The 26,962-nt window shown below is 40.5% G+C and overlaps 1 protein-coding gene across 1 annotated transcript in view; it reads left to right on the forward strand.

Moving 5' to 3' along the window:
- HYDIN (HYDIN axonemal central pair apparatus protein) overlaps positions 1-26,962 on the forward strand; it is a 6,673,197-nt gene that overhangs the window by 4,637,816 nt on the left and 2,008,419 nt on the right. The window contains exon 55 of the mRNA XM_044079523.1: positions 16,773-16,941. Within this exon, the coding sequence (XP_043935458.1) occupies positions 16,773-16,941 (169 nt within the window). The remainder of the gene's footprint in view (positions 1-16,772; positions 16,942-26,962) is intronic.

Consider the following 26,962-nt stretch of genomic DNA (forward strand, 5'->3'; position numbering starts at 1 on the left):
TCGGGATTCAAGAAGTGTGACTCATGCTGTCAGAAGATGTCTCTGACAGATGGTCACACTTCTTGTGTCTACTGCTTGGGCACCCTACACCTGCAGGACTCTTGTTCGGTGTGTCACGCCTTTAGTCCAAGAGTCCTGCAGGAGCGTAGGAATAAGTTAATCCTTAGAGGATTACTAAAACCTGAAGGGTCACCTGCTAAGATTCAGCCAGGGAAACCATCAAAGCCGTCGGCTCCCACTTCGGAACCATCGTCGGGTGTGGCATCTGCTTCGACTTCGGTTCCGGCCGGAACCCGAAGTACCTGCTTCTCAGTCGGCTCCGATCCTGGTGTCAGAACCTTCAGGGAGCCGAAAGCATTCTAGGTCCCCATCCCTAGAGTCGATTCGCTCAGCTCCGGGGTTGCCTCTGTTACAGTCGGAGCAAAGTCACCGATCTCACTCTTCTCGGTCTTCGAGACTGTCTGACCATGACTTGGAGAGAATGGTGAGCAGACTTCTGAAATCGCAGTCCCTGGCTAAAATGCTATCCAGCCCCCCCCTCATCAGGGTTCGGCTCTGCCTGTTTCTACAGTAGTTCCTCCTTCAACTCACCCCTTGCGTTCGGAGCCGGAGCTGGTTGGGGTTCGGATCGTGGAACCGTCGGCGCCGATACCTACCCTTTTGGTTCCTTCGGCTCCGATCACTTCCATGGCACCATCCTTGGAGGGATCTGGGTGCCAAGACTCCCTCGTCGGTTCCGAGGGGGCGAGTGGCATCAAACCCTTGTCCAACCCCATTCTCCCTCTCGGAACTTCGGCGCAGGTGAGCTCGGCTCCTACATCGGCCTTGGAGCCATCCCTCTCAGTGCCGGGGGGGGGGGGGTTCTGGTCTCTTTGGAGCCTGAGCCTTCTTCTCTGCCAGGAAGGGGTGCCTTCGAGATCATGAGGTGTGTGCTGGCCCCTCAGTCAGCCCCACGATCTGCCTCTTCGGCTCCTCCCCCCATTGTGCCTGCGTCTGCCTCTGCCCCTCCTCCAGACCCCAAGCGAGGAGAACAAGCGCTCCAGGTCACCCCAGTGGGCGTGTCTTCCTCTTCCAAGGCCTCCCCTGATCATTCAGAGGAGCCCCCTCGAAAGAGGAAATGTAAGAGGAAGCATGTTGACTCCCATGAGTCTGTCACTTTGGATACCGACTTAGAGGATTCGGAAGGGTCCCCGAGGTCCCCCTCTGAAGATGTCTCCTTCTCAGACATCCTTGAGATGCTTAGGCAGAGGGGGAACTCGACTACCCTTAACCCTTCTGAGGATGAGTCGGTATACCTAGACGCTTTTGGTTCTTGCCCCTCCACCTCCTGGGTGTCTCCGCCTTTTGATCCACTGATGGCAGTGGTGGCTCGAAAGGCGTGGTCAGCCCCAGACTCAGTGGAACCAACTCCCCGAAGGCCCACGAAATTCATCACAGCACCACAAGACAAGCAATTTTTGACAAAGGGTGTCCCTGTTGATGCTATGGTGGTAGCAGCGGCCACGAAAAAGGAGTTGGCTCAGACTTCTTCGCCTGTCCATCCCCCTAATAAGGAGTCTAGGACAATAGACAGATACGGGAAGCAGATGTTTTCCTCAGCGACCTTTTCCATGCAGTCGCTGATCTATTTGTGCCATTTTACCCACATTCAAAGGGATCTCCTTAAGGAGCTAGGAGATACCCTTCAAGATCCATCAGCTGCGGGAGCCCAGGATAAGATTACCTCCCAGCTGGAAACTCTTAATTCAATAGTGAACTCCTCCATGGGGCTCATTTCTTATGCGGCCGATGGTGCAAGTAGAGCTGCAGGCACAGGTGTGGCCTTGAGAAGGCACACTTGGATGCGGTTATGTAACTTTACGGACCCCGTTAAGGTGTCTTTCACCAGTACCCCTTTTGATGGTTCTGCTCTTTTTGGACCACAGGTGAAGGATACCCTTACCAGGTGTGAGCAGGAAGGCAAGACTCTCTTTGCTGTGGGAGTCTGTTTTTCCACTCCTTCTAGACCATACCCCAAAGGTCAGAAAAGTGGGAAAATGTGGTTCCAGAAACCCCAGGGAGCCATGCCTGACACACGTGGTGAGTTTCCCTCCAGGGGCAGAGGAGGGAACAACAATAGACACCGCCCTCAAGGCAGACGGGGCCCGCAAAATCAAGGCAGCAGAGATTCCTTCTCTGACAAGCCCTTCCAGCATCCCTGAGGGGCTGCCCGGCTGCCCGCCTTCAGAGGCAGTCGGGGGAAGATTATCACTGTACCCAAAAGCCTGGCAAGTCATAACTCAAGACAGATGGGTACAGTCTATCATATCCGGAAGTTACAGAATTCCCATCGTTCATACCCCCTTAAGGTCAAACAAATCCCTTCCCGATGTTCTACCCAGTCTAAGGGAACAAGCAGTGCAAGAGATCTCAAAACTGCTACAAAAAAGAGCCATCCAAAGTGTCCCAGCAGACCAGCAAGGATCCAGAATTTACTCAAGGTTCTTTTTGGTACCAAAAAAGACAGGGGACTGGAGACCCATTTTGGATCTCAGCAGACTAAACAGGTTTGTACAAAGAACGAAGTTCCGGATGGTCACGCTTCAGTCCATTCTACCCTTTTTGGGTCAGGACAATTGGATGTGCTCCATAGATCTTCAAGATGCGTACTACCATATCAAAATGGACAGGTGCTCCAGAAGATTCCTCTGCTTCCGGCTGGGAGCCAGTCATTATCAGTTCCGAGCTCTGCCCTTTGGTTTCACCACAGCCCCCAGGGTGTTCACCAAATGTATGGCAGTAGTTACCTCTCACCTGAGATGTCAATGATTCCAGGTGTTTCCCTATCTAGACGACTGGCTCCTTACTGCTACCACCAGACATCAGCTGCTACGAGCCAGGAACTACACCATCCAAACTTGCTCCAAGCTAGGTATCACAATAAATTTCGAAAAGTCTGCATTGTCACCTTGTCAGTCTATAACCTTTATAGTCGCAAGTTTAAGTAGAAAAGACATGTCAGCGAGACTTCCGTTACACAGAGTATTAGATATTCGCCGACATGTACAGGTGTTATTAGGATGCAAGAAAATACAGACCAGATTCGTCCTAAAGACATTGGGCCTCATGGCAGCAGCGATCATACTAGTCCCCTGGCTCGTTTTCATATGAGGATTCTTCAGTGGTTGCTTTTCACCCAATGGTCATTTCTACAACTTCCAATGTCTCACATGATTATGATTACACAGACATGCAAAGACCAGCTTGCTTGGCGGATGGTTTCCCCATCAGTTGTTCTTCCCCCTCCAGTAGCCACAGTGACCATGGATGCCTCCCTGATCAGGTGGGGGGACACTTTCAGGGCAGAACAGTCCAAGGCACCTGGCAACCCCACGAGTATCATCTGCATATCAATGTCTTGGAGATGAGAGCTGTGCTTTTAGCATTGCAAACTCTTCACAACTCTCTTCCCACCAGGACCATTGCAATTCAGACAGACAATATGTCGGTAGTGTGGTACATCAACAAGCAGGGCAGAACCAAGTCCTACCTCCTATGTCGAGAAGCACTCAGACTCTGGCAATGGGCGATCTCTTCCCAGCAGTTTCTGATAGCAACGCACATCCCTGGGAAGTCCAACGTTATAGCGGGCAGGCTGAGCAGAGCAATTCTCATGCCGCACGAGTGGTCTCTCAATCAGACAGTGGCGGACCAAATCTTCCGCAAATGGGGTCAGCCTTGCTGCGACCTTTTCACCACTCCCTTCAACAGCAAGTGCGACAGTTTCTTTTCTCTCCTCCCTCTTCCTGGATACCCTTCCAGAGACGCTCTAATCCACGATTGGCCTCAGGGACTTCTTTATGCATTCCCTCCATTTCCTGATTCCCAAACTAATACAGAAAGCTACTGCGCTGGGATGCAAGATGATCCTCATTGCCCCCTACTGGCCTCGACAAATTTGGTTTCTATTCCTGCATCATCACCTCCTGGAGCAGCCCTGGACCCAGTACCAGACCTCTTGATCCATCAGTCGGGCGGGCTGCACCAATCCCTTCAGTCTCTCAACCTCACTGCTTGGTTGCTCCACTTCCAACCTTAGCCAGGCTTCCGAAGATTTCCCAATCGGTGCGTGAAATCATATTATCTTCGCATAAATCTACCACCAGAAAAACTTATGCTAGTAAGTGGAAACGTTTCTCTTGCTGGGCAGAGTCTAAAAATATAGATCCCTTTTCAGCCCCTGTCCACCACGTTTTAAATTTCTTAGCGGAACTTTTTCAGGCTGGGTCCTGTTCTGCCACCATTAGAGTTCAGTTAGCCGCAATTTAAAATTTTCATACAGGCCTATCTGAAACTAATATTATGTCCCATAAGCTTTGCAAAGCTTTTCTTAAAGGGACTACTATGCTCAGGCCCCCAGTAAGGCGCCTCCGTGGGATCTTAATTTGATCTTAGCTTCCCTAATATTGCCCCCCTTTGAACCCCCAGCTTCATGTTCCTTGAAGTTTCTATCTTGGAAAACCCTCTTTCTTGTGGCAATTACCTCAGCTATAAGAGTTTCTGAACTCCAGGCCCTTTGTGTTCACCCTCTTTATTTAATTTTCCATAATGACAGATTTTCGCTCAGGACTAATCCCTCCTTCCTTCCTAAGGTACCTTCTGAGACTAATCTGAATCAGTCCATTGATCTTCCGGTCTTCTTCCCAAATTATTCCAACAAAGCTGAACATAAATTACATCAGCTGGATGTTCATAGACAGTTACGTTTCTACTTGCATAGGACTAAACAAATTAGAAAATCAGATCAGCTCTTCCTGTCCTATGCTGAAGGTAAACAAGGTCTACCAGTGTCTAAAGTAACTCTGTCTAGGTGGTTGACTTCTATTATTGCTTTGATTTATCAATTGAGGAGCAAACCGCTCCCTGCTAAACCAAAAGGCCACTCTACTAGGGCTTTAGCCACTTCTGTAGCTTTTCAGGCAAGATTACCAATGGAAGCCATTTATGCGGCAGCTACATGGGCCACTCCCCATACATTCATTTCTCATTATAAGCTGGATGTGGCATCTAGGAGCAGAGCTGATTTTGGTTCCACTGTGCTGAAGAGTCTGTTCCGATGAGCCACCCAGGACTGAGGTGCTAGGGACGCTGTCCCAACCAGCAAGAATGAAGATGAGACAGACAACTTAACATTAAGAAGTTATGTACCTACCATAACGTTCCATGTTAGTTGTCTTCTTCTCGCCTTCTTTCTTGCGTCCCACCCTCCATCCCCCTATCCTAATAGACCGAGAAGAGTTGCCCTCTGAGTTCCTTTTAGCTGGCTGGGTCTTATCTGGTTTGTTCCCTCAACCTTTTAGCTCTGTAGCTAAACATTTGTTGTTAGGACAGGTGTCCTTATATTTTGTCTGTAGTTAGGTCTACCAAATGAGATCTGGGGATCTAGCACCAGGCATTGTGGGATATGGGGAGGCCTCGAGCCAGTAAATAGCTCTCGAGCTTCAGAAGATGGCCGAGTCAGAGCCGAGGATCGGCTCCGAACCCAACCAGCAAGAAAGAAGGCGAGAAGAAGACAACTAACATGGAATGTTATGGTAGGTACATAACTTCTTATTCTTTCTTTAACTTCTTCTATCCATTTAGCATCTTTGTTATGTTCCACAGGATCTTCATAGATACTTCTCCAAAATGTATCTATTTTTTTCTTTTTTTGGCAGTCTTTCAATTCCTTTTAACTTATTTCCCAATTCTCTATAAAACTTTTCTGGATCATCAATAAATTGCTTATTTTGTACTTTTCCTTTATATTTATTTTTGTATCTTCTAAGTCTTTCTGCCTGTGCTGAAATTTTTAGTTTATTTGGAATAGTGCATGATAGAACCTGATCTGTTCTAATACTGCGCATTGCTTTTATCACATCTATTTTTCTTAGTATTTTTGTTGATCTATTCCAACTTCTGTAATCTTCTAACAGTGACACTTCTTGTCTTAACTGGTTTATAGTTTTCTCTATTCAATATTTCCATGATGGTATTCAATTTCTCTCCTTCCTTTCCCTCACTACCCAGTGTTCTTGTGGTAGAACTTTATCAGTTATTAATTTAGCTACACAGTAATATATCAAGTTTACTTCTGTTATATCGTACTGTAAGTTCTTGCTCATATGTTCTCAGGTCATTGTTAATAATTCCGTCTCCTCCCTGCACTTTGTTGGATCCAGTTTACGCAGTTCTTTTTCAATATAATCTAATTTGACTCCAATATCTGTGATTACCTGGATGTCACTAGGACAACTTACACCCCTTTTGTGGAGCCAAACTGTTTTGCATAAGATTTTCTAAATATATCTATAATCTGTTGTGTCTGAGAATAAATATTAGAATCTGCACGTAGTTTATCAATTTATAATAATCAAACTATAATGTAGAAGTGCAAATTCAAAAGATCACATTCTGCACCCTGCCATAGAATAAAAATATCATCCACGAATCTTTTATAGTATAAAAGCTGTGCTTAATATTCGTGACTAGATAGAACTACATTGCGCTCCCAGTCCGCCAACACAAGTGAAGTTTGTACACTACCTTGAATCTAATAGTGACTGTTTTAAATTTGTGTTGAATCACTCACAAACTTCTATTGAGTTTCTAGATACTAAGATCACACTAGCTAATGGTGCTTTATGTAGTTCCCTATTTAGGAAATCATGCAGAAAAAATGCACTTCTACATTATAGAAGTATGCATCTGAAACATATTTTTAACAATATTGCTAAGGGTCAATATTTGAGAATGTCTAGATTGCATACAGAAGAAAGTGAGTACAAAGAAGCTGTATTTAATTTGAAAGGAGATTTACTTAGCAGGGGATATAAGGAAGAACTTTTGGATAGTACCTTAGATGAAGTTAATTTGGTGCATCCTGATAAAGGTAAACCATTTTTTAATCTATCATACACATCCACGAAATCTAATAATATTGACCATTCAAGTAGTAAACTTAGGCTGTTGCTGACCTATGGTAATAATATCCACCAAATATGTGATATAGTAAGTAAATACTGGCCTGTTTTACTTTCTGATGGCAAGGTAAAGGGGATTGTAGGTGATAAGCCTAGCTATACATTTAAGAATAATCTATCACTAAAAAGACAGCTTTGTTATAAACCTACTACTATGTCTACTGTTGTTTCAGCTCGTGCTGGCACGTTTCCGTGTAGATTATGTAAAGCGTGTAGTTATATCTCTAATGAGATTGATTTCAAGCACCCCCATCTTAGATTATTCTTTTAAGCCAAGATTTTATGCAGATTGCAAGTCCAAGGGTCTGATCTACTTAGCTAAGTGCAGGAACTGCACTTCGTTTTATGTAGGGAAGACTGTGAGGATGTTGAAGGAACAAAGTTTACAACACCAAGGGGACATCAAATGCATGAATTTGCTTAATGCTCTGGCTAAACATATTTCAGGTTCCTATGAGTACAACGAAAACGCATTATGTCGAATGCGTTTTTGTCGACACGTAGAGCGAACAGGCAAAACAGCGAAGCAGCTGTTCAGCGAATTCTTTCCCTGGGAAAGAAGTCGCTTGACTGCTTTGTTGTTTTGCCGTGTTTTGAAGTGTAGTATGGTCCCTTGTCCAGTATAGTTCCCGAGTGTGTTTGTGCAACTGTTACTGACTTTAGGGTTAGGGTGCAGGTTAAGGTAAGTGCATATGTATGAACGTGTTTACTGTTTTATATTTTGTGTTAAATGTATGGTTGAGTTATGTGTGTAATGTGTTTTCAGTTGTTTACTTTTGTTTTGGGGGTAGAATTAGGGTTAAGGTAAGTGTGTATGTGTTTGGAGCTGTTTATGTAAATGTGTGAGAGTTACTGACCTTAGGGTTAGGGTGCAGGTTAAGGTAAGTGTATATGGTTTAAAATGTTTACTGTTTTTTTTCCGTTAAATGTATGTTTGGGTTATGTGCATATGTGTATTTAGTTGTTTACTGGTTTTTGGGGGGTATAATTAGGATTGGGTATGTGTGTATGTGTTTGGAAGTGTGTAATGTGATTTTTTTTTTTCCGGGGGTTGGAACAGCAATTTCTTTCCCTAGGAAAGAAATCGCTGTTCTTTGGATTCAACATTTTCAGCTTTCGCTGAAAATGTGTCGAAGCAACATTGTTCGCTGTTTTAAGCATTCGATGTTACAATATAGACCCCATATTTCTATGCAATGCAGACATAGTTTTGAATTTAAGGTATTACAATTATTACACTTGAATAAAGATGGGAGGAGATTTTAATAATAAACTTGAAATTGCAGAGACAAAATGGATTGCTAAGCTACAGGCAGATAAACTGCCGGGCATTAACGCTGCTGTATCTTTAAAACCCATTTTAAAAAAACGAAGTATACATCAGTAATTAATGAAGGCCTTTTATTGGTTGTTTTATATGTGTGTTACTATATAATTGATTTCACAAGTTTTATTTAATGGATCTGATGAAGCACAACCTTGTGTGAAAGCGCTTATCCTTTGTATTCTGTATAAAAGACTTTTATGTTAACAGCTGTGGTGGACACTTGGTTCGTATATTCTTTTAAAGTTGCTAGAATGGCACTTTTTGTATTTACATGCATTTTTCAAATAATATGAAGTCTGCAACTCAAATGAATGTCATTATTTAGTGACTTCAATCCTAATGATTTGCCAGAAAAACAAAAATGTTATGATGTACAGACCAAAAATATGAGGCAAAAATCTGGACATTCTGCAAAAAGCTGTACAGTGGAGAGATATGTTGCTGAGAATAAAATCTGCAGATTCATTTTATTAGCAGACCCCCCCACCTCCCAATACAACAACTGCAATTTGCTAAACAATTCCAATTTGCTTTAAGTACGTCATAGGGCCACTTTTCTTCTAAGTACTTTAATTTGCAAGCTTCTAGAACACAGTCGCCATGAAACTACCTTTACAAGATATTCCTTATGCATTCAGAAGTACAATGGGTAGCAATTTCTCTTTGTTATGCCTTCCATTTAAAACTGCTGTAGGTGAGACATCTTTCTATAGACTGCGACCTGCTAACCGGAACCACTTGCCTACTTTCATCAAAAATCTAGAAACCATTAAAAGTTTCAAAGTTGCGCTTAAAGAGAATCTCTTTTATAAATATACCTGCAGAGGCTACCATGACAGTGGTTAGTCAGCCTATCATCCTATCTTATTAATAATAACATATATTTAAGAAACTTTTCTCATTCCCTTAATATTGCATATATGTGCGTATTTCACTTTTTCACATGTACACAGGAGTTTATGTATGAGTGCACTGTATTTTATGCATTTCTTAGCCTTCATTTTGTGTGTGTGTGTGTGTGTGTGTGTGTGTGTGTGTGTGTGTGTATATATATGTATGTACACACACACACACACACACACACACACACACACGTGTGTGTGTGTGTGTGTTTACATACATACACACACATGCATATTTTTTTTTTCGCTCATTTCTGACTGGATCGTTTAATCTTACCCTACCTGCACTAAATCTTGCAATTATTTTCTGAACTATGCAGTATGCACATTCTGTATAGAATAATTTTGATAAGAAAGACCATGATGCATTTTCTGCTCTTTGAGCTTGGGTCATGGCCAAGAAGAGGTATTAGACCAGTCCACTTTCTCAATGAGCAAATAGTAAATAAAAATGTTAGGTAGTCCGATCTCACCTTCATTTTTACATATGATCGGCTCCGACTCGGCCGATTTACATGCTGGAAGACTTCTGGTTTGCTCGTGACTAAGCAGGTATCCCATGGTGCACCAGTACAATCCCCAGATCTCATTTGCCACATCAATGAGTTTGGTTGTGCTTCTCTTGGCTCTAGCTAAGTTTTTCAAAATTATTTATATTCTATTGTATTCATTACTTTATTAGAACCTGTATTGTATATTTAGTGTTTCTAATATATTAGGCAGTTGTATTGCTTGCCCTTTTTGAGTGCAACCAAGTTTACTAGTTGTTATTGTTATCCTGTGTGCCAGTTAGCTTTAGGCGCCGTTGCTCAATTTTTGATTATTAGGTAGAGTTTTTGGCGGTTTTCCGCTCTTAGTCAACAGGGGCTTCTGTTGTCTTGTCTGTTGTTATTCTGACCATTTTTGGTCACCGTTGGCAGTTAGTTTCTGCTGATTTGACATTGTTTGTTTTGGCTGGGATCCGCTTGTGAATTTACTAGGATTGCAAGTATACTACCTGTTTTTTTCTTAGGAATATAGAAATTTATTGTGTCATTTACGGTTTCTCTTGTGTGCATGGGCTTTCCTTTCTGGTCTGTTTAAGTTAGAAGACCTAGTTTCACTTCATCAGGCTAGGCCCATTTAGGTTAGAGGACCTAGTCCTCGTGTAACTCCTTTAGCTAGCTTTCTCTACACTAGGCTAGGCCCGTTTAAGTTAGAGGACCTAGTCCTCATGTAACTCCTTCTTAGGGCTAGGCCCGTTTTAGTTAGAGGATCTATTCCTCCTTCTTTTTCTCTTTTTCAATCTTTCTGGGTTGTGTGTGTGTGTAATATGTCTAAGGAAAATAAGGAGCATAAACCCTCTGGGTTCAAAAAGTGCATGAAATGCTCTCAAAAGATGTCCTTAACAGATGGCCACAGTAGCTGTGTCTACTGCCTAGGGGCCATCCACTTACAGGAGTCGTGTTTGTTCTGCCATGCTTTCTCTCCTAGAGTGTTACAGGAAAGGAAGAACAAACTCATACTCAAGGGTCTATTGAAACCATGCTTTGAGGAAGCACTATCCAGTTCTTCGGCTTCCTCTAAGTCTGAGAAATCAAAATCCTCAAAAAGGCCTTCAATGGCACTGGCTGGTGTCTTGGAGCCACCTCCAAAACAGTTGAAACAATCCAAATCTGCCTCCTTGACTCCTCAGCTTTTGGATCCGAAGTAGAGCATCATGGCAGCCTCAGAGTCGGTTACAGGTGTTTTGGAACCGATCTATGAACCTATTGATACAGCAGTTGACTGCTTCTCAGAGCCGGTCTGTAAGCTCTCTACTGGTTTCCGTAACAATTAAGTCTCCAGTGCCTCCCAGGTCAAGATCCCCAACTATGTCTTCCAGGTCTTCCAGGAGCCTTTCAGAAGAAGATGTGGAGAAGGTAGTGCTGAGACTCCTGAAGTCATCTGCCTTACTAAAATTATTGTTGGCTGTGACCCAGTCGGCTCCATAGCCACTTGGCCCAGCTTTGCTCTTGTCTGCTATTCCTCCTCTGGGCCATACTGGCCTTTTGGAGCTGGAGTGCTTGGTGCCAACGGAGAAAATGCCGGCTCCATCTCACCTTGTTGCTACCTTGGAGCCGGGTTCGGCCCGATACGCTCGGTGCCATCTGTCGTGTCTAGGGGCCGAAGCTCTCCTATCAGCACTGACAGGGAGGATTGAAATCAATCTTCTTCGGTTCCGAGCCTTCTTCTCGGTGCTTCGGCCAGGGTGAGCTCAGACCCTACATTTATCTCAGAGCTGTCAGCTCTGGCTCTGGCACCGACCAGCGTCTCTTCGGAGTGGGGGAGGTCTTCGGAGCCAGAGAGGTCAGTGTTTGAGATGATGAGGAGCATGCTATCTCATTCTCCAGCCCTTACCAGTGGCACCAGCACTCTTCCCCCAAGAGCACCCACTTCAGTCTTAGCACCTACTCTCTTTGAAGACTGCAGAGACCCGCAGCCTCAGGAGCCATCGGCTGGTGGCCTTCACTCTTCCGAGGCTTCCCTGGAATATCATTCCGATGAGCCTCCCCAGTAGAGGTTATGTAAGAGGAAACATATTGACTCCCAGGATGAGTCTTTGACATCGGATACTGATCTTGAGGAGTTGGAAGGGTCCCCCAAGTCATCCTCTGATGATGTCTCCTTTGTGGACATTTTAGAGATCCTTAGGCAGAGGTGCGACTGGCCCACTGTTAACCCTTTTGATGAGGAGTTGGTGTACTTGAAGGCTTTCGGGTCTCAGCCTTCTGCCTCTTGGGTGTCTCCACCTTTTGACGAACTGATGGCTCTGGTTAGTCGAAAGGTGTGGGATACTCCTGACACCATGGAGCCAGACCCCAGCAGACCAAATAAGTTCTTGTCTGCCCCTCCTGGTAAAGAGTTCTTGTCCAAGGGTGTTACCCTAAATGCCATGGTGGTAGCGGCGGCCACGAAAAAAGGAGTTAACGGAGACTTCTTCATCTGTTCATCTGACAAATAAGGAGTCTCGGCAGATGGACAGATTTGGGAAGCGTATTTTTAGTTCAGTGGCCTTTACCCTTCAATCGCTGAACTATCTCATGCACTTCACAAGGTTGCAGAGAGATCTCCTTAAGGAGTTAGGAGATTCCATACAAGGTGTGTGCACCGAGGGAGTTCCTGACAAGATTTCCACTCAGTTGTCCACCTTAAATTCTGTGGTTAACTCATCCATGCGACTTATCTCTTATGCTGTGGATTGAGTGAGTAGAGCAGCAGGTTCCAGAGTTGCCATGAGGTGCCACTCCTGGATGCGCTTATGTAATTTTGCGGAACCTTTCAAGTCTACTTTCACCAATGCCCCATTTGATGGTTCCTCATTGTTTGGTTCCAAGGTGAAGGATACACTCACTCAGTGTGAGTAAGAAGGAAAGATGCTTTCTGCCATGGGAGTGCGTTTTACTGTCCCTTCCAGACCATACCCCAAGGGTCAAAGGGGCGGTAAAATGTGGTTCAAGAAGTCCCAGAGGGTCTTTCCTGACACATAGGGTGAATCCTCCTTCATAGGCAGAGGAGGAGGAAATGGCAGACTTCGCCCTAGAGGCGGGGCGATCTGCAATACCAACAAGGCCATGATTTCTTTCGAGGATGGCCTTATCAGCGCTCCTGATGTGGAGCCCGACTGGGGTGGGTACAAAGAGTTGTTACTAGAGGCTATATCATACCCTTTTCCCTATCACCATTTGATCCCAAAAGTGTCCCAGATGTACCACCCAATCACAGGGATCAGGCAACTTTGGTGATCAACAAGTTGCTCTTAAAAAGAGTCATCCAGCCTGTCCCAGCAGACCAGATAGGATCCGGAACTTACTCCAGGTTATTTTTAGTTCCAAAACGAACTGGAGATTGAAGGCCAATATTGGACCTCAGCAGATTGAACGAATCAGTGAAGAAGGACAATTTTCAGATGGTAACACTGCAGTCTCTACTCCCGTTGTTAGGGAAAGACTTTTGGATGTGCTCTTTGGATCTTCAGGATGCCTACTACCACATAAAAATGGACAAGACGTCCAGAAGCCATCTATGCTTCCAGCTGGGAGCCAGTCACTATCAGTTTCCCCGCTCTGCCCTTTGGTCTCACCACAGCCCCCAGGGTGTTCACCAAATGCATGTCAGTAGTGACAGCTCACCTGAGATGTCAGGGATTTCAAGTGTTTCTGTATTTGGATGACTGGCTCCTGACCACCCCCACCAGGCATCTACTCCTCAAAAACAGGGATGCCACAATTCAACTTTGTGCTCAGTTAGGGATCTCCATAAATTGGAAAAAATCTGCATTATTGCCCTCTCAATCTGTGATTTTTATAGGCACAGAGGTAGACACAGTGAACATGACAGCTCGTCTCCCCACCAAAAGGGCACAGAACTTAATCTCCCAAGTTCAACATTTTCTCCCATTGTGAAAAGTCAAAGTGAAGTGGGTTCTTCAGCTTCTCGGGACTATGGCTTCCACAATTCTATTGGTACCATTAGCCAGGTTGCACATGAGAATTCTCCAGTGGCCTCTGTCTTCCCAATCTCTCCCACTGAGTCATCCTATCCTGCTGATGGAATCATGCAAGAAGGACCTTCGTTGGTGGATAGCTCCCAATCAATTGGTCACGGGTGCCCCCTTTATTCCAGCCCAACCCATTGCCACTGTGACCACAGATGCCTCCCAGATCAGGTGGGGAGGCATTATCTCAGCAGGACTGTCCAAGGCACATGGCAAGAACACAAGGTTCATCTGCACATCAGTGTTCTGGAGATGAGGGCGGTGCTTCTGTCGTTGCAAACACTTCAAGACCTTCTTCATCTAGGGACAATTGCGTTGCAATCAGACAACATGTTGGTGGTTTGGTATATCAACAAACAGGGCAGTACCAGATCTTACCCACTCTGTCGAGAGGCCATGCGAGTTTGGGAATGGGCGATTTCTTCCCAGCACTTTCTGGTTGCAACGCACATTCCAGGGACGACCAACATGATAGCTGACAAGCTCAGCCGGGCAATCCTAATGCCTCATGAGTGGTCTCTGAAACGGGAAACAGTGGATCAGATTTTCTGGAAATGGGGACAGCCTTGCTGCGACCTTTTTGACAGCCCAGTCAATACCAAATGCAGCAGCTATTTTTCCCTCATTCCCCCTCCGGGGGAGTCTCCCAGAGACACTCTGGCTCACGGTTGGTCCATGGGACTTCTATATGCCTTTCCTCCAATCCCTCTCATTTCCAAAGTGATTCAGAAAGCCAGTCAGCTGGGAAGCACGGTGATCCTCATTGCTCCTTACTGGCCTCGTCAGGTCTGGTTCTCCTTCCTCGAGCCTCTCCTTCTGGACGATCCTTGGATTCTGGACCCAGCTCCAGATCTATTGACTCACATGTCGGGTTCGCTACACCCCTCAATCCACACCCTCAAATTGACAGCGTGGCTGCTCCAGTTCCATCCATAGTCAGGCTTCATGATGTATCATACTCAGTGTCACATATTCTTATGTCCTCCCATAAACCTTCAACTAGGAGGCTGTATGGCAGTAAATGGAAAAGATTTTCTATTTGGGCACAGAGAATGAATGTAGATCCATACACTTCTTCTATCCCTGTGATTCTGGATTTTCTTTCTGCGCTTTTTCAGCAAGGATCTGCCGCTGACAGTATCAGAGTCCAATTGGCAGGGATATCTCATTTTCACTTAGGTTTTCCAGATACCAATTTAATGTCTCATAAGCCATGCAAAACCTTTTTGAAAGGGGCCACTCTATTGAGACCACCTCTGCAAGAACCAGTGGCTTCTTGGGATTTAAATTTTGTGTTGTCCAAATTGATTTCTCCCCCCTTTGAACCTTCCCACTCATCTTCTCTAAAATTTTTGTCTTGGAAGACCTTGTTTTTGATAGCTATCACATCAGCTAGATGGGTGTCATAGCTACAGGCCTTGTCTATTAAGCCACCGTATTTGATTTTTCACAAAGACAGGGTGTCATTACGTACTAATCCCTCCTTTGTTCCCAAAGTTTGTTCTAATGCTACTTTAAACCAATCAATAGAACTCCCAGTTTTCTTCCCTAACCACTGTAATGCAACTGAATACCGTTTTCATCACCTAGACGTTCATAGGCAACTACATTTTTATCTACAGCGGACTAAGGCTTTCAGGGAATCAGATCAATTATTAATTTCCTTTTCTGACTCTAGATTGGGCTTACCAGTTTCTAAAGTGACACTATCTAATTGGATTTCCAGGTGTATAGCCTTTATCTATAGCTTGGAGGACAAACCTTTACCCTACAGGATCAAGGCTCATTCTACCAGGTCGCTGTCTACCTCTGTAGCCTTTCACGCCAGGGTACCATTTGATAATATTTGTGCAGCAGCTACATGGTCTACCCTCACTTTTATTACACATTGCAAATTGGATTTCGCATCCAGGGGTAGAGCATCCTTTGGCTCCACGGTGCTCAAGAGTATTTTCCAATGAGCCACCCAAGAATAAGGCACTAGGGATGCTGCCCCATATGTAAAAATGAAAGTGAGATCGAACTACCTAGCATAAAGAAGTTATGTACTCACCATAACGTTCCATGTTGGTAGTCCATCTCACCCTTCATTTTTACCAACCCACCCTCCTGCCCCCATCCTGGAAGATCTGGAAGTAATAATTTGGTTGCCCTTGTTTGGGGACCTTTTAGTATTGGTTGTTTTTATGGTTGTTATTATAGTGAGCAGCAAACAAGATCTGGGGATTGTACTGGTGCACCATGGGATACCTGCTTAGTCACGAGCCAACCAGAAGTCGTCCAGCTTGTAAATTGGCCGAGTCGGAGCTGAGGATTGGGTCCAAACCCATATGTAAAAATGAAGGGTGAGATGGACTACCAACATTTAACATTATGGTGAGTACATAACTTCTTTTTAATTGTACCCTTTGGAAAGCATCTGCACTGAGCCTATTTTGAAAAGTTGTTCCGGCAGGTAGGAGATGAGCAAGTGAAATGCTGTTGTTTGTGAAATAAGATCATAAGTTAGGAGCATGGATAGCAAAGAGCACTCTCATTAAAACTTTTCACTTTAATGTGCCTTTGCTACACCTTTGATTATACACCATTACTACAGTGTACTATAACACGTCCATTGCCAAGTGTACCACAGTACCTAGTGTCCTGGGTTTTCTCTACTAGTAGTAAATGCCTGGCACTAGTAAAGAGCTGATATTGAGCTGTAGCTTAATGTGTAATTATTATTTAATAATGTTCTTTTTATAATCCCTATGTGGCAGCACATGAAACAAATACTGATTGCTGAGGGCCAACCTGATCTAAGAGGTCACAATTCAGCAACAGTGTAAAATGACTTTTGTACTAGCTTGTTAATGGAAACAAGATGAAAACATATGCAAAAGTATGCAATTTTAAGCAAGGTCTGTGTACAATGTAGAAAAAGAGATGTAAGAAGCTAAAGTGTTAAATATTATCATGATTAGTTTATTTATTTATGGAACATTTCACAAATATGTATTCAAAACTATTCTGTTGTGGTTTGACAGTTTCATTCTAGAAGCCAGTGAGCCAATGCAACCTGACCTGAACACACTCTTTACTGTCCAACCTCCGAAAGGATCACTTGGACCCAGTGACAGACCTACCCAAGTCGCCATCATTTTCAAGTCCATAAAGGAAGTTAGTTTCAAGGATCAGCCTATCCTGCGCTGCCAGGTGAGGAACTGTGAGCACTGTTGCCACTGTAAGGCCATTATACTACTTTATACCTCTGCCCAGCCAGATGTAAGGAATGTTGCTTTTGATTTGTATCCAGTCTAATGGTTACACAGTAAATGGGTTGTAGAAATGAAGGTTCTTTACTTTAACTTATTTGGATCATACATTTAGATCTTGCATTTCTTCCTTCAAAGTCACTGTCTAATGCAAGTGGATCAGCCTATTTATACAGAAGCTTCTGGAAACAGATTTGTGCTGAGTGTCAGTTTAAGGACAAACCCATTAAATGTCATAAAAAGTAAACAGGCAAACCAACGTGTTCTTGCACAAGAAGCAGTCACTTTAATACGATAAAATCACCAGAGACTTAGCACTTTCACCTTTTACAATCCAGGCATCATCAGAGTCAAATAAAAATTCACAATGGTCACATTAATAGTAAAAACAGACTGACATAATTTCCTGTAACATGCAGTAAAAAAATAAATAAATAAATATTTTTAAACAATTTTTAACAAGATATATATGGTTTTATTACTTAGTATTTTATTCTGCTGTTGCAGTAATTCTAATAACATGGATGTCATTCATAAACTAGTACATTATTCATGAATACATGATGTTACAGGAAATGATGTCAGTCTGTGCCTATTAATGGGACTGTTATGAATTTTTATTTGACTCTGATGATGCCTGGATTGTAAAAGGTGAAAGTGCTAAGTCTCTGGTGATGTTATCATATTAAAGTGACCACTTCTGCAAGAACACGTTGGTTTGCCTGTTTACTTTTTTACTGTATTTACCACACTGCTTCTGCATTTGTGGCTGCTGTACATTAAATGTCATGCCTCATACTGATGTCTAACTGCAGTTACAGTGAAAGTGGTTGTAGTATGTCCTCAGGGTGCCCTTTTTCCCCGTTTCAAATATTTTATTACTTTTATGCAGTAGTAATTAGCTGCTTTCACAGAAACAAGTGTTATGCATTCCAAACTCATTATAGCTTACAGCATTATGTGAAGAATACTCCTTAAAGTGCGTATGTGGTGCTAATTGCTTTCACTGAGATGTTGCTGCTGTTGACACATTGTATGTTTTATAAGATGCACAAATTATTCAGTTTGCTTACAGAGTGAACACTGGTTTTCAATTAGCACAAGGACTTAGTGAGCATTATGTGCTATTTGTTCCCATATATATAAGAACTTTTTGATGAATTCTAACTATGCTTAATCTTTATATCTACTAAGTTTATATATTTCTATTATCTTAAAGCACATATATGTCATTATATTTATGCTTTACTTTTTCGTCCTAATCCCATTTGAAAATGGGCTTTCCCTAGCAATGTCAACAAAACATAAATAAATATAACTAGTACAAATAAAACAGAAATTATACAGGATATGCAAATCACCCATGAAAGGAAGCATAAAAAAATCTGTCCAGTAATGTGGATAAGCATAGGTATATAAATAATGTACACAGTATAACATTGTCTGCCACGTGCCAGCGTACAATATCACCATTATATGCAATGGTAGGATAGTATTGACATAATGAATAACAATGCCTCAGCTAATTGACATGTAATTTGCAGAATATGGTTAAATATGCAATGTGAGTGCTTAGCCTCTTGTTATGGACATCATTGGAGTGGGACTACATAAGTAGTACCAGTATTATAAGGGGTGCACTGGCAGACTCTGCCAAGTTTTTCTTGCTACTTACTAGTGTTCGCAACAAACATTTCTTTCTTGTCATTACACAGGCTTTAGCAATGTTCATCAAGCCTTCCTCATCCTAATTACAAATATGCTGATATTATTTTCCATATTAACTGAATTTATATTTAATGCATATAATGAAAACCTAAATGTATTTATTTAGTCTTTAAAAACTGATTGTTTTACTAACAAATGTATGACATTCTGATTTAAGACCCAGATAAGTGTGACTATGACTGACAAATTGCCCCAAAACATTTTCATGCAAAATGTTAACTTTTTAAGGCATATATACAAAATTTCTTGTTGCAAAGACTAAATGGTATTGAGTAGCGATACAATGATGCAGTATATGTATGGGAAAAAAAATAAAAAATAATGTAAAAACAAGTAGGAAAAGAATAAATGTGGGGACAAAGAAGAAGAAACAAATGTGGATAGCTTATTTGTAAAAAGAGATGGAGCCCTGCTTGCAGAGTCAGTGACATTGTATTTGGTTACCAAGCTTGGACGTAATAGGTCCCAACCCTGGAAGGTGAGTTTGAGAACTAATGCTGGCTCACCTGCCTTGTGGATGGTGCTTCATTGGGCATGTACACTTTGAGTAACTATGGATATGCGGACAGTAGCTCAGAAAAATATTGAAGGTCCAGGCCATATGTATGGACAATGCACATTTCACCCTAAAACCAGTGAGTGAAAGGGACAGTAAGGTGCAAGGAAGAAAATATACCTTTTCCAGATGCCATAGTTCGTCATATCCTTTCCATGTACTTTTAAATCTTTTTATGCTCTATCCCTTGAGCACCAAATAATCCATATTTTCCATCTGATATTTCTAAAATTCCACCATGCTTTCTTGTTTTGTTCTTTATGATGGGTAAATGGCATAACTGATCTGCAGTGCCCTGTAATGTATATGCCTGTTGTTGTAGCACTTTCTTTTAGTACATAATGACAAGTTGTTTTTTGTGTCTCAAAAACTCCTTTCCCCCCTGTGTAGATTTTGATGTGCTATCTGCATATCTTCATATGTTTCAGAATTATCTTGAGATCGTTTTTTTCTTTTAGGAGCTTTAATGACATAATCCCATGCCTGTATTTATTAAATAAGAGATATTTTGTGCAGGTTTAACCAACAGGGTTAAATTGTTCCATAGTCTAGTTAAACACTGTGTCACAGACTGATGCATCATTTTCCCTTGTGCCTCACGCGTTCTGTTTTCCAAACAGTGTTTCAAAAATAAAAATCAGGTTTAGCAATACCTTCAATGTAGAGCACTGAAATGCTGAAAGCAGTGACAGATTCCTTAATTTTTTAACAAATTTTGTGAAATATGCTCTATACATTTTTAGTATTCTATGATTTAATGTAATCCACCAATGAAATGGTATTCCTGTTCTTTCTACAGCACTTTATATCCAGGTTTCAGTGCTTTTTCCCCCCTACAAAAGACATCTTATGTTTTAAAGTAGCCTTTCAGTGTTAAAACATTTCCTGTAAAAACACTTGCATTAGAGCATGTTCCCTTTGTTTCCATCTCCTTAGTCACTAATGTCAAATCTGTTGCTGTGGTCACGCTACATCTGTTGTAAGTGAATAATGTTTTTTAATCGTTCCTATATATTTTTTCTGAGTGTCTCATAGTTTTTATTTTCTACATGTTCACCTCTCACATCTCCTGCTTGCACCACTCAAAATAAAATATAAAAGACAAATGAAACCCCAAACACGGAACAAATAAATCAGGAAACCAGAAAAACAAACTAAAACCTGGTGTGTGTTCCACAGAACACAGGTGCAACCAAAAGATGCTCTAAAAATGTCATAGTAAAATTGACAGGCTTTTATTGATTCAGTTTAAAATAAAATGTGTAAGATAAGTGCTTTCTTTTTTTAAAACTAGAAAACTTCTTCAGATAAAGACATTTTTTTCTAAAGGGATGACATTCATCCCCATAGGAAAATTGACTTACCAACATTTTTAATAGACCTTAAATTATTTATGAGAAAATTGAATTTTAACCTATTTTTTCAAAACTGAATACAGCTCTTAACCCATTGAATATATCTAGCACCTTCACTCCCCCCCCTACATCCATTTATTCAGTGTTTCAAAAGAATTTGTGAGCTGGATATACGTAATTTAGTATCCAGACAATATATCAAACATAGGGATAATGTCACTGCTGAAGAAAGAATTATTCTATGAAAAACTTCAGGATAATAATTTTATAAGAATCATGAAGCCAGATAAGGGGGGGGGTGGACTTATGATGGACAGATCTGATTACAACAAAAAATGCAGAAAATGTTAAGTGATGATGCGTATATAAAAGTCTCAATAAATGAACTTAATATAGTGTACAACAAAATAAGAATTAACTTAAAGGATTTGCTCATTGTTAAACAAATTTTTATAGAAGTCTACAACTGTTTATGTGTGAACAAACCAACTATTCCATGCATTTTCTGGACTCTGAAGCTGCATAAAAAATTAGCACAACTGCCATTTCACCCCATTGTGGATGCTAGGGGTTCAGTAACCCACCCAACTGCTAAATTCCTAGACACTAAAATTAAGGATCTTGTGGTTTCTGAAACATATGTCTGCTGCGACTCTTGGGAATTTATATGGAAAATTAATGAGATACCTTTCAAAGAATCTTATACCTTCATCACCATTGATGTGAAAGATTTATATACTGTCATCCCACACCAATTTGTTGATGAGTGGTTTACATAATTCCTAGCAGACAAGGGAGTAAAACAAAAGGAAATTATTGTATATGAAAAGTTCCTTGAACTTATCCTGGAAAATAATTTCATCATTTTTGAAAAATAAGTTTTTTTTACAAACGAGGAATTGCAGTGGGATCAGCATGTGGGGGTTTCTTTGTTAATACAGTTATGATCCAGTGGGAGAAAAAAATTCTTTTTGATTCAGCTTTTTTTACCTCATGTAAATTTTATACACTCTGGATGATATTTTAATCTTATGGGATGAAGACAGCCATAAGATTCCTTCACTTATTGATTATATCAACAAATCCACATCATTTTTGAATTGCACACATAAAACTCGTGACAGTCATATTGCATGTCTTGACATTTGGCTTATGAAAGATACCATACAGAAATGTTTTACTTCAAACATTTTTCGAAAAGAAACTTATTCCAATAGTTTCCTTAATTATACCAGTGCCCACCCCCAAACACAAAAAAAGCTGTCATAAAAGGACAGTTTGTTCAAGCTGCCTGCATGACTACTGCTGATGACTGCTTTTGGGATAAATGTTGCCTGCTTAAAGACATGTTTCTTAAACATGGCTATCCTTTTAACTTCTACGATGATCTGATGCTTGAAGTTATAAATAAATGTGAACAAAAATATTTTCTTCCAATTTTAGGCTCAACACCTACTGTCCTACCTGGTACTACTATTATTACTAATAACACCAACAATACAGAAAGATCCATGAATTCCTTCATTACACTATTAGTTTGGACAGTTTTTTCATAAAATACATTATGAGAAAAAACTGGTGCATTCCCACGAATGAAAGAAATATTCAAGACCAAGTGGGTCTTATTCCCAGCTGTGTTTTTAAAAAAGATAAAAATCTGAAGAATATTTTTGAAAGCATTCACCCACCATGAAATACAAATGCAGGCATGAAGACATGTGGGTGTTGCCCTTACTGCAGATTTATACGTGAAGGTAGTACCTTTACTTGCAGTAATACAGTGCTTAAACATAGAAACAAATTCAGCTGCAACTCTACCAGGGCTGTTTGTTGTGCCCACTGTACCGTTTGTCCTGGGTTCTATATTGGAAAGACTGAGAGGTGTTTACAGGGCAGGATATATGAGCACATATACGATTTGAAGACCAAAAAAGAAACAAATGCCCTAGTTAAACATGTTGCAGAATACCCAGATCACACCTTCAAGTTTTCTGTTACTGAACAGATATATATAAATGACCGAGGAGGACTCTCGTATTTGGTTCTCAAAAAATATGGACTCTACTGGCAGCTTAAGCTCAGTGCCTTAAATTGGCTCAATCTCAGTGACCAGGTCTCTATCTCTTGCCTATTAAAACTAAAGGCAATTGAGAGATAGTATATTGGTACTTGTTTTTTCATATTTAAAATATGAATATTGTTTTGCATTATTATTTTATATAAATTATATTTATCCAGTTTGTTTTATGTGAAGTTTATATTATAAGTATTTTAAGAACAAACATTTTTTTATATTTTTTTTATATTTTTATCTTACATATATTTAACACATATTACAAAAAAAAATTCTGGTTCTCTATCTATTGTTTATTATATTGGTTCTAGTACAACATACTACATGCCACAGTGTCCTATTTTTTTATCTACAGCATTGTTTCTTTAAATATTTTGTGTCTGAACAGAGGCTAGGCAATCATGTGAGTATCCTAGTAACTTTGAAACTGGACTATAAAAAGGCCTGTCTTTCAAATGCCTTTATGTGATGAAATTTTCTAGTTTTAGAACACAAAGCACCTATCTTATAAATTTCATTTTAACTTGTATCCATAAAAGCCAGTGGATTTTACTATGATGTTTTTTAGAGCATCTTTTGGTTGCAGTTGTGTTATGTGCCATACACAAATGAAGCCTCCCTTATTTTTGTTGTGCTTTATGTGCAAAAAGTCAAAACTTTCAAAAATAAAGCTAATCTAACTGTGCTTGAGGAACCTAAACATTAAGTATAGCCTGCCTCTGTTGATGTTTTTATTACATAACATGCCTGCCCTCTTGGTATAATAGTCATAGCTCTAAATATGAGCCCTGTCTTCAAAGAAGAAAAAGAAAAATGACACCCTGCAGATCCTTCTTCCCTCACTGAGAACCATACTTCTGTATGCATTATATTTCTGTCTTCTTACAGGCCATGATTTGTATGCATTATATTTCTGTCTTCTTACAGGCCATGATTTGTAAAAGCAATAAGCCAGCATCCATTTTACCCATATATTTTAGTGGTACAGTCCTTAAACCCATGATCTTGTAAAGAGAAAAAAGTCAGCATCTGTTTTACCCAATTATAGAACACTTCAGGGGTGTGTAACAAGTATCAGATCATCTTTTACCAATGCCCTCTTTGATGAGTCCGCCCTCTTTGGACCAGCAGTAAAGGAGAAACTCACAAGGTGAGAACAGTATGAGAAGAAGCTGTCTGCCATGAATATCAGGTTTGAGATACAGGCAAACTTAACAGAACCGAAAACAAACTATTTGACATTTTCCATTTAAATCCAATATACATCACATATATATTCTTTGCTACTGGCATCAGTCCAGCATTACAAAAAATTGCTGAATTCTTGCCTTGCCTTAAACCTCACTCCTCCCCCTCCTCCTGAACATTTTTATGCATGTATTGTTCTCAAAATTTCCATTTACTTCTATGTAATTTGCTCCTTCCCTTTTTCTAAAGAGCCCTCTTTTGGTTCTTTTATCTCTATTATAATATTCAATACTTCAAATACAGTTGGTGTAGCTTTGGGTTTCCATTTTCTAGTAATTGCTTTTTTAGCAGCCAAAAGAATTACACTTAATAAAGCTTTACTATGTTTAGACAATTCAGATCCTGTATCCCAGCTTAAAATAATAATTTCCTTACTTAAAGCCATTTGTTCACAAAATATTGTTATAGAGTACTCTGCATGAAATTTTAAATTTTTCTTTGGTTCTCAGTAATTTTAAAAATCTGCCACTCATTGTACTCCCAAAACATATATTCCCAGTTGCCGCTTTCTTCTCCATCACACCTGTAACATTTTCTGTCTACCTGAGGAAAAACTCTTTGAAGTCTGCTTGGGGTATAAAAATACTAATAATATGCAAAAACTTCCAAGCAAAGATCCTAAAACATCTGACGTTGGTTGCCTACTTGGGACCTATACATACGTGTTTCCATTGTTTTCTTGTAAATTGCTTTTCCAATCTCTTCCCAGTCTTTTCTAACTTCTCTGATTGATTCTTATTATCATGCAGTATTATATATGCAAAACTAATTATCCCTTTTAACAGCTGCTTCTGTTCTAGATTCAGCTAAAGACTGTACCAAAGCAGGTCTTTCACTTAAAATCCTGCTATATTTTTCTCTTTGCCTATACTCTGAGATCAAGCCCTGGTTGGGAAGGCAGTCTCTAGCCTGCAGACAAATGCCTTCTTGGCCTCATCCCACTCTGTTACCTTTTCTGCTTGAGTTATTTTCTTCCAGTATATTGATTCCTTTGCCAGATTTTTCCAGAAATTTTCAGCCCCCTCTTGTTTATTTTCTATACCCCTATTTGCAGCCATCCCTACTGGCAAAAATCTAATTTCTCCATTTTCATATTAGCTTAGTTCTTTGAATACTTTCTCCTACTTTATGAATATGATATTCTGTATGGTTATTGTTCTCCTTAAGAATCTGCAACCAAAATCTCACTCTCTCTCTCTATTTTTTGAACTTCCCCCTTGCTTCATCATCTTCCCTTTCCACTTTGAATTATAACCTTCTGCTTGTGTTACATATATGAACCTTAACTCTGTAGCTGTAAAATATCTCCTCAAACAAGATAAACCTAAACCACCCTGTTGTATTAGAAGAATCAACTTAACCTGCTTAACTCTTACCCTCTTTCCATCCCAGATGAATTCCTTCAATTCTTTATTAATTAATGTCCACAACTTCTCCCAGGGTTGATAAGTATGCCTGATCCATATACAAGACTAAAGGGACTAAAAACATTTTCATTGCTTGTTTCTTACTATCCTTATCCATAAATAAGAGTTTCCAGTTTCTCAATTTTTGTATTAGCTTTTGTTTATTCTCTTACCACATATCCTTAGTTGCCATAACACAAGCCTTTTTAACCCCTAATCTTAAATACTTCATCTTATCATGTCCCCCTAAATATGTGTATTTCTGAACCAATTCATGTGTGGATACATAATTTACAGCTATAGTCTTTGTTTTACCTTCTTTAATTGTATATCTTGAACAGACTTGAAACTGTCTCAAAATATTCCACATCACTGTGAGATGTCTTTTTCTGGATTTATCTGGTAAAAAATAATATCATCTTCAAATAAAGCCAACACTTCTTGACTACCATATAAATTATTTCCTTGTATTTCTGAGTCTGTGTTTATTTTCTTTGCCAGTGGCTCTAAATATATAGCAAATAACAAAGAGGAAAGAGGACACCACTGCCTGGTTCCTCTGTTCAAACACAGCTTATGTGAGAAGAATCCCCCCCCTTAATTCTTGCCTTTGATCATTCATATATCCTTTTAATTAGCCTTATTATTCTGTCGGGGAATGCACATGCTTCCAATGCTACTCCTAAAATCACAGCTTATTCTGTCAAATGCCTTCTCTACCTCAAGACCCACCAACAGCAGAGGTATTTTCTTACATTCTGCTTCCTTCTGGATCAACATTGTTCTATTAAGTTTATCAAATGTTTGCCTTCCCTCCACAAAACCACATTGAGCCGTATCTGTCAATTTTGGTAATGCCTTTGCCATTCTTTTAGCTAGTATAGACATAAACACTTTATAATTGTGGTATAAAATTGACATGGGTCTTTCTGAATTTGGATCTGAAGAATCTTTGCCATCTTTAGGTAACACAGACACCACTGATTTTTACAAAATTTTGGTGCTTCCCCTCCTTTCAAAATACTGTTAAACTAAATCTACAGATTTTTGTCACTTTCCTCCCTCCTTATTTTCAAACTTTCCCAGGAATTACATCTGTTCCTAGAGACTTTGCTGAAGACTGATTATACATCACTGTTTTATCTCATCCCCTCCTATCTTAACTGTTAGCTGTTGAGCCTCATATACCTTTAACTGTGGCATAATTAAGTCTTCCATAAATATTTCCATTTGTACTCTTTCTTGATTTCCACATTTCCCTGCTTAATACAAATTTACAAAAAAAATCCAGAATATCTCTAAAATCTCTACAGGATCCCTGTTAATTTTTCTTGTTATAGATTCCCTAAATTTGGTTACAACCCATTCAACGTTGTGTTGTCTGAGTCATTGTGCTAAAGGTTTTTTTATTTGGAGTTATCACAAAATAGTTGCTTAACTACAGTCTTTTCCAAACTTATGCATATTATCCAGGTACTCCCTTATTTTGTCCTTAGCATACTGCATTTGCTCCTCCTCATCTTGTTCTGTAAGATTCCCCTTATTCTGCAATACTTTTACCTTTGTTAGCCCCTCTAAGTTATTTCTAATACTTC

This window comes from Protopterus annectens, chromosome 8.part0 (genome assembly GCF_019279795.1).
Source record: "Protopterus annectens isolate FY-2018-M chromosome 8.part0, PAN1.0, whole genome shotgun sequence".
NCBI lineage: Eukaryota > Metazoa > Chordata > Ceratodontiformes > Protopteridae > Protopterus > Protopterus annectens.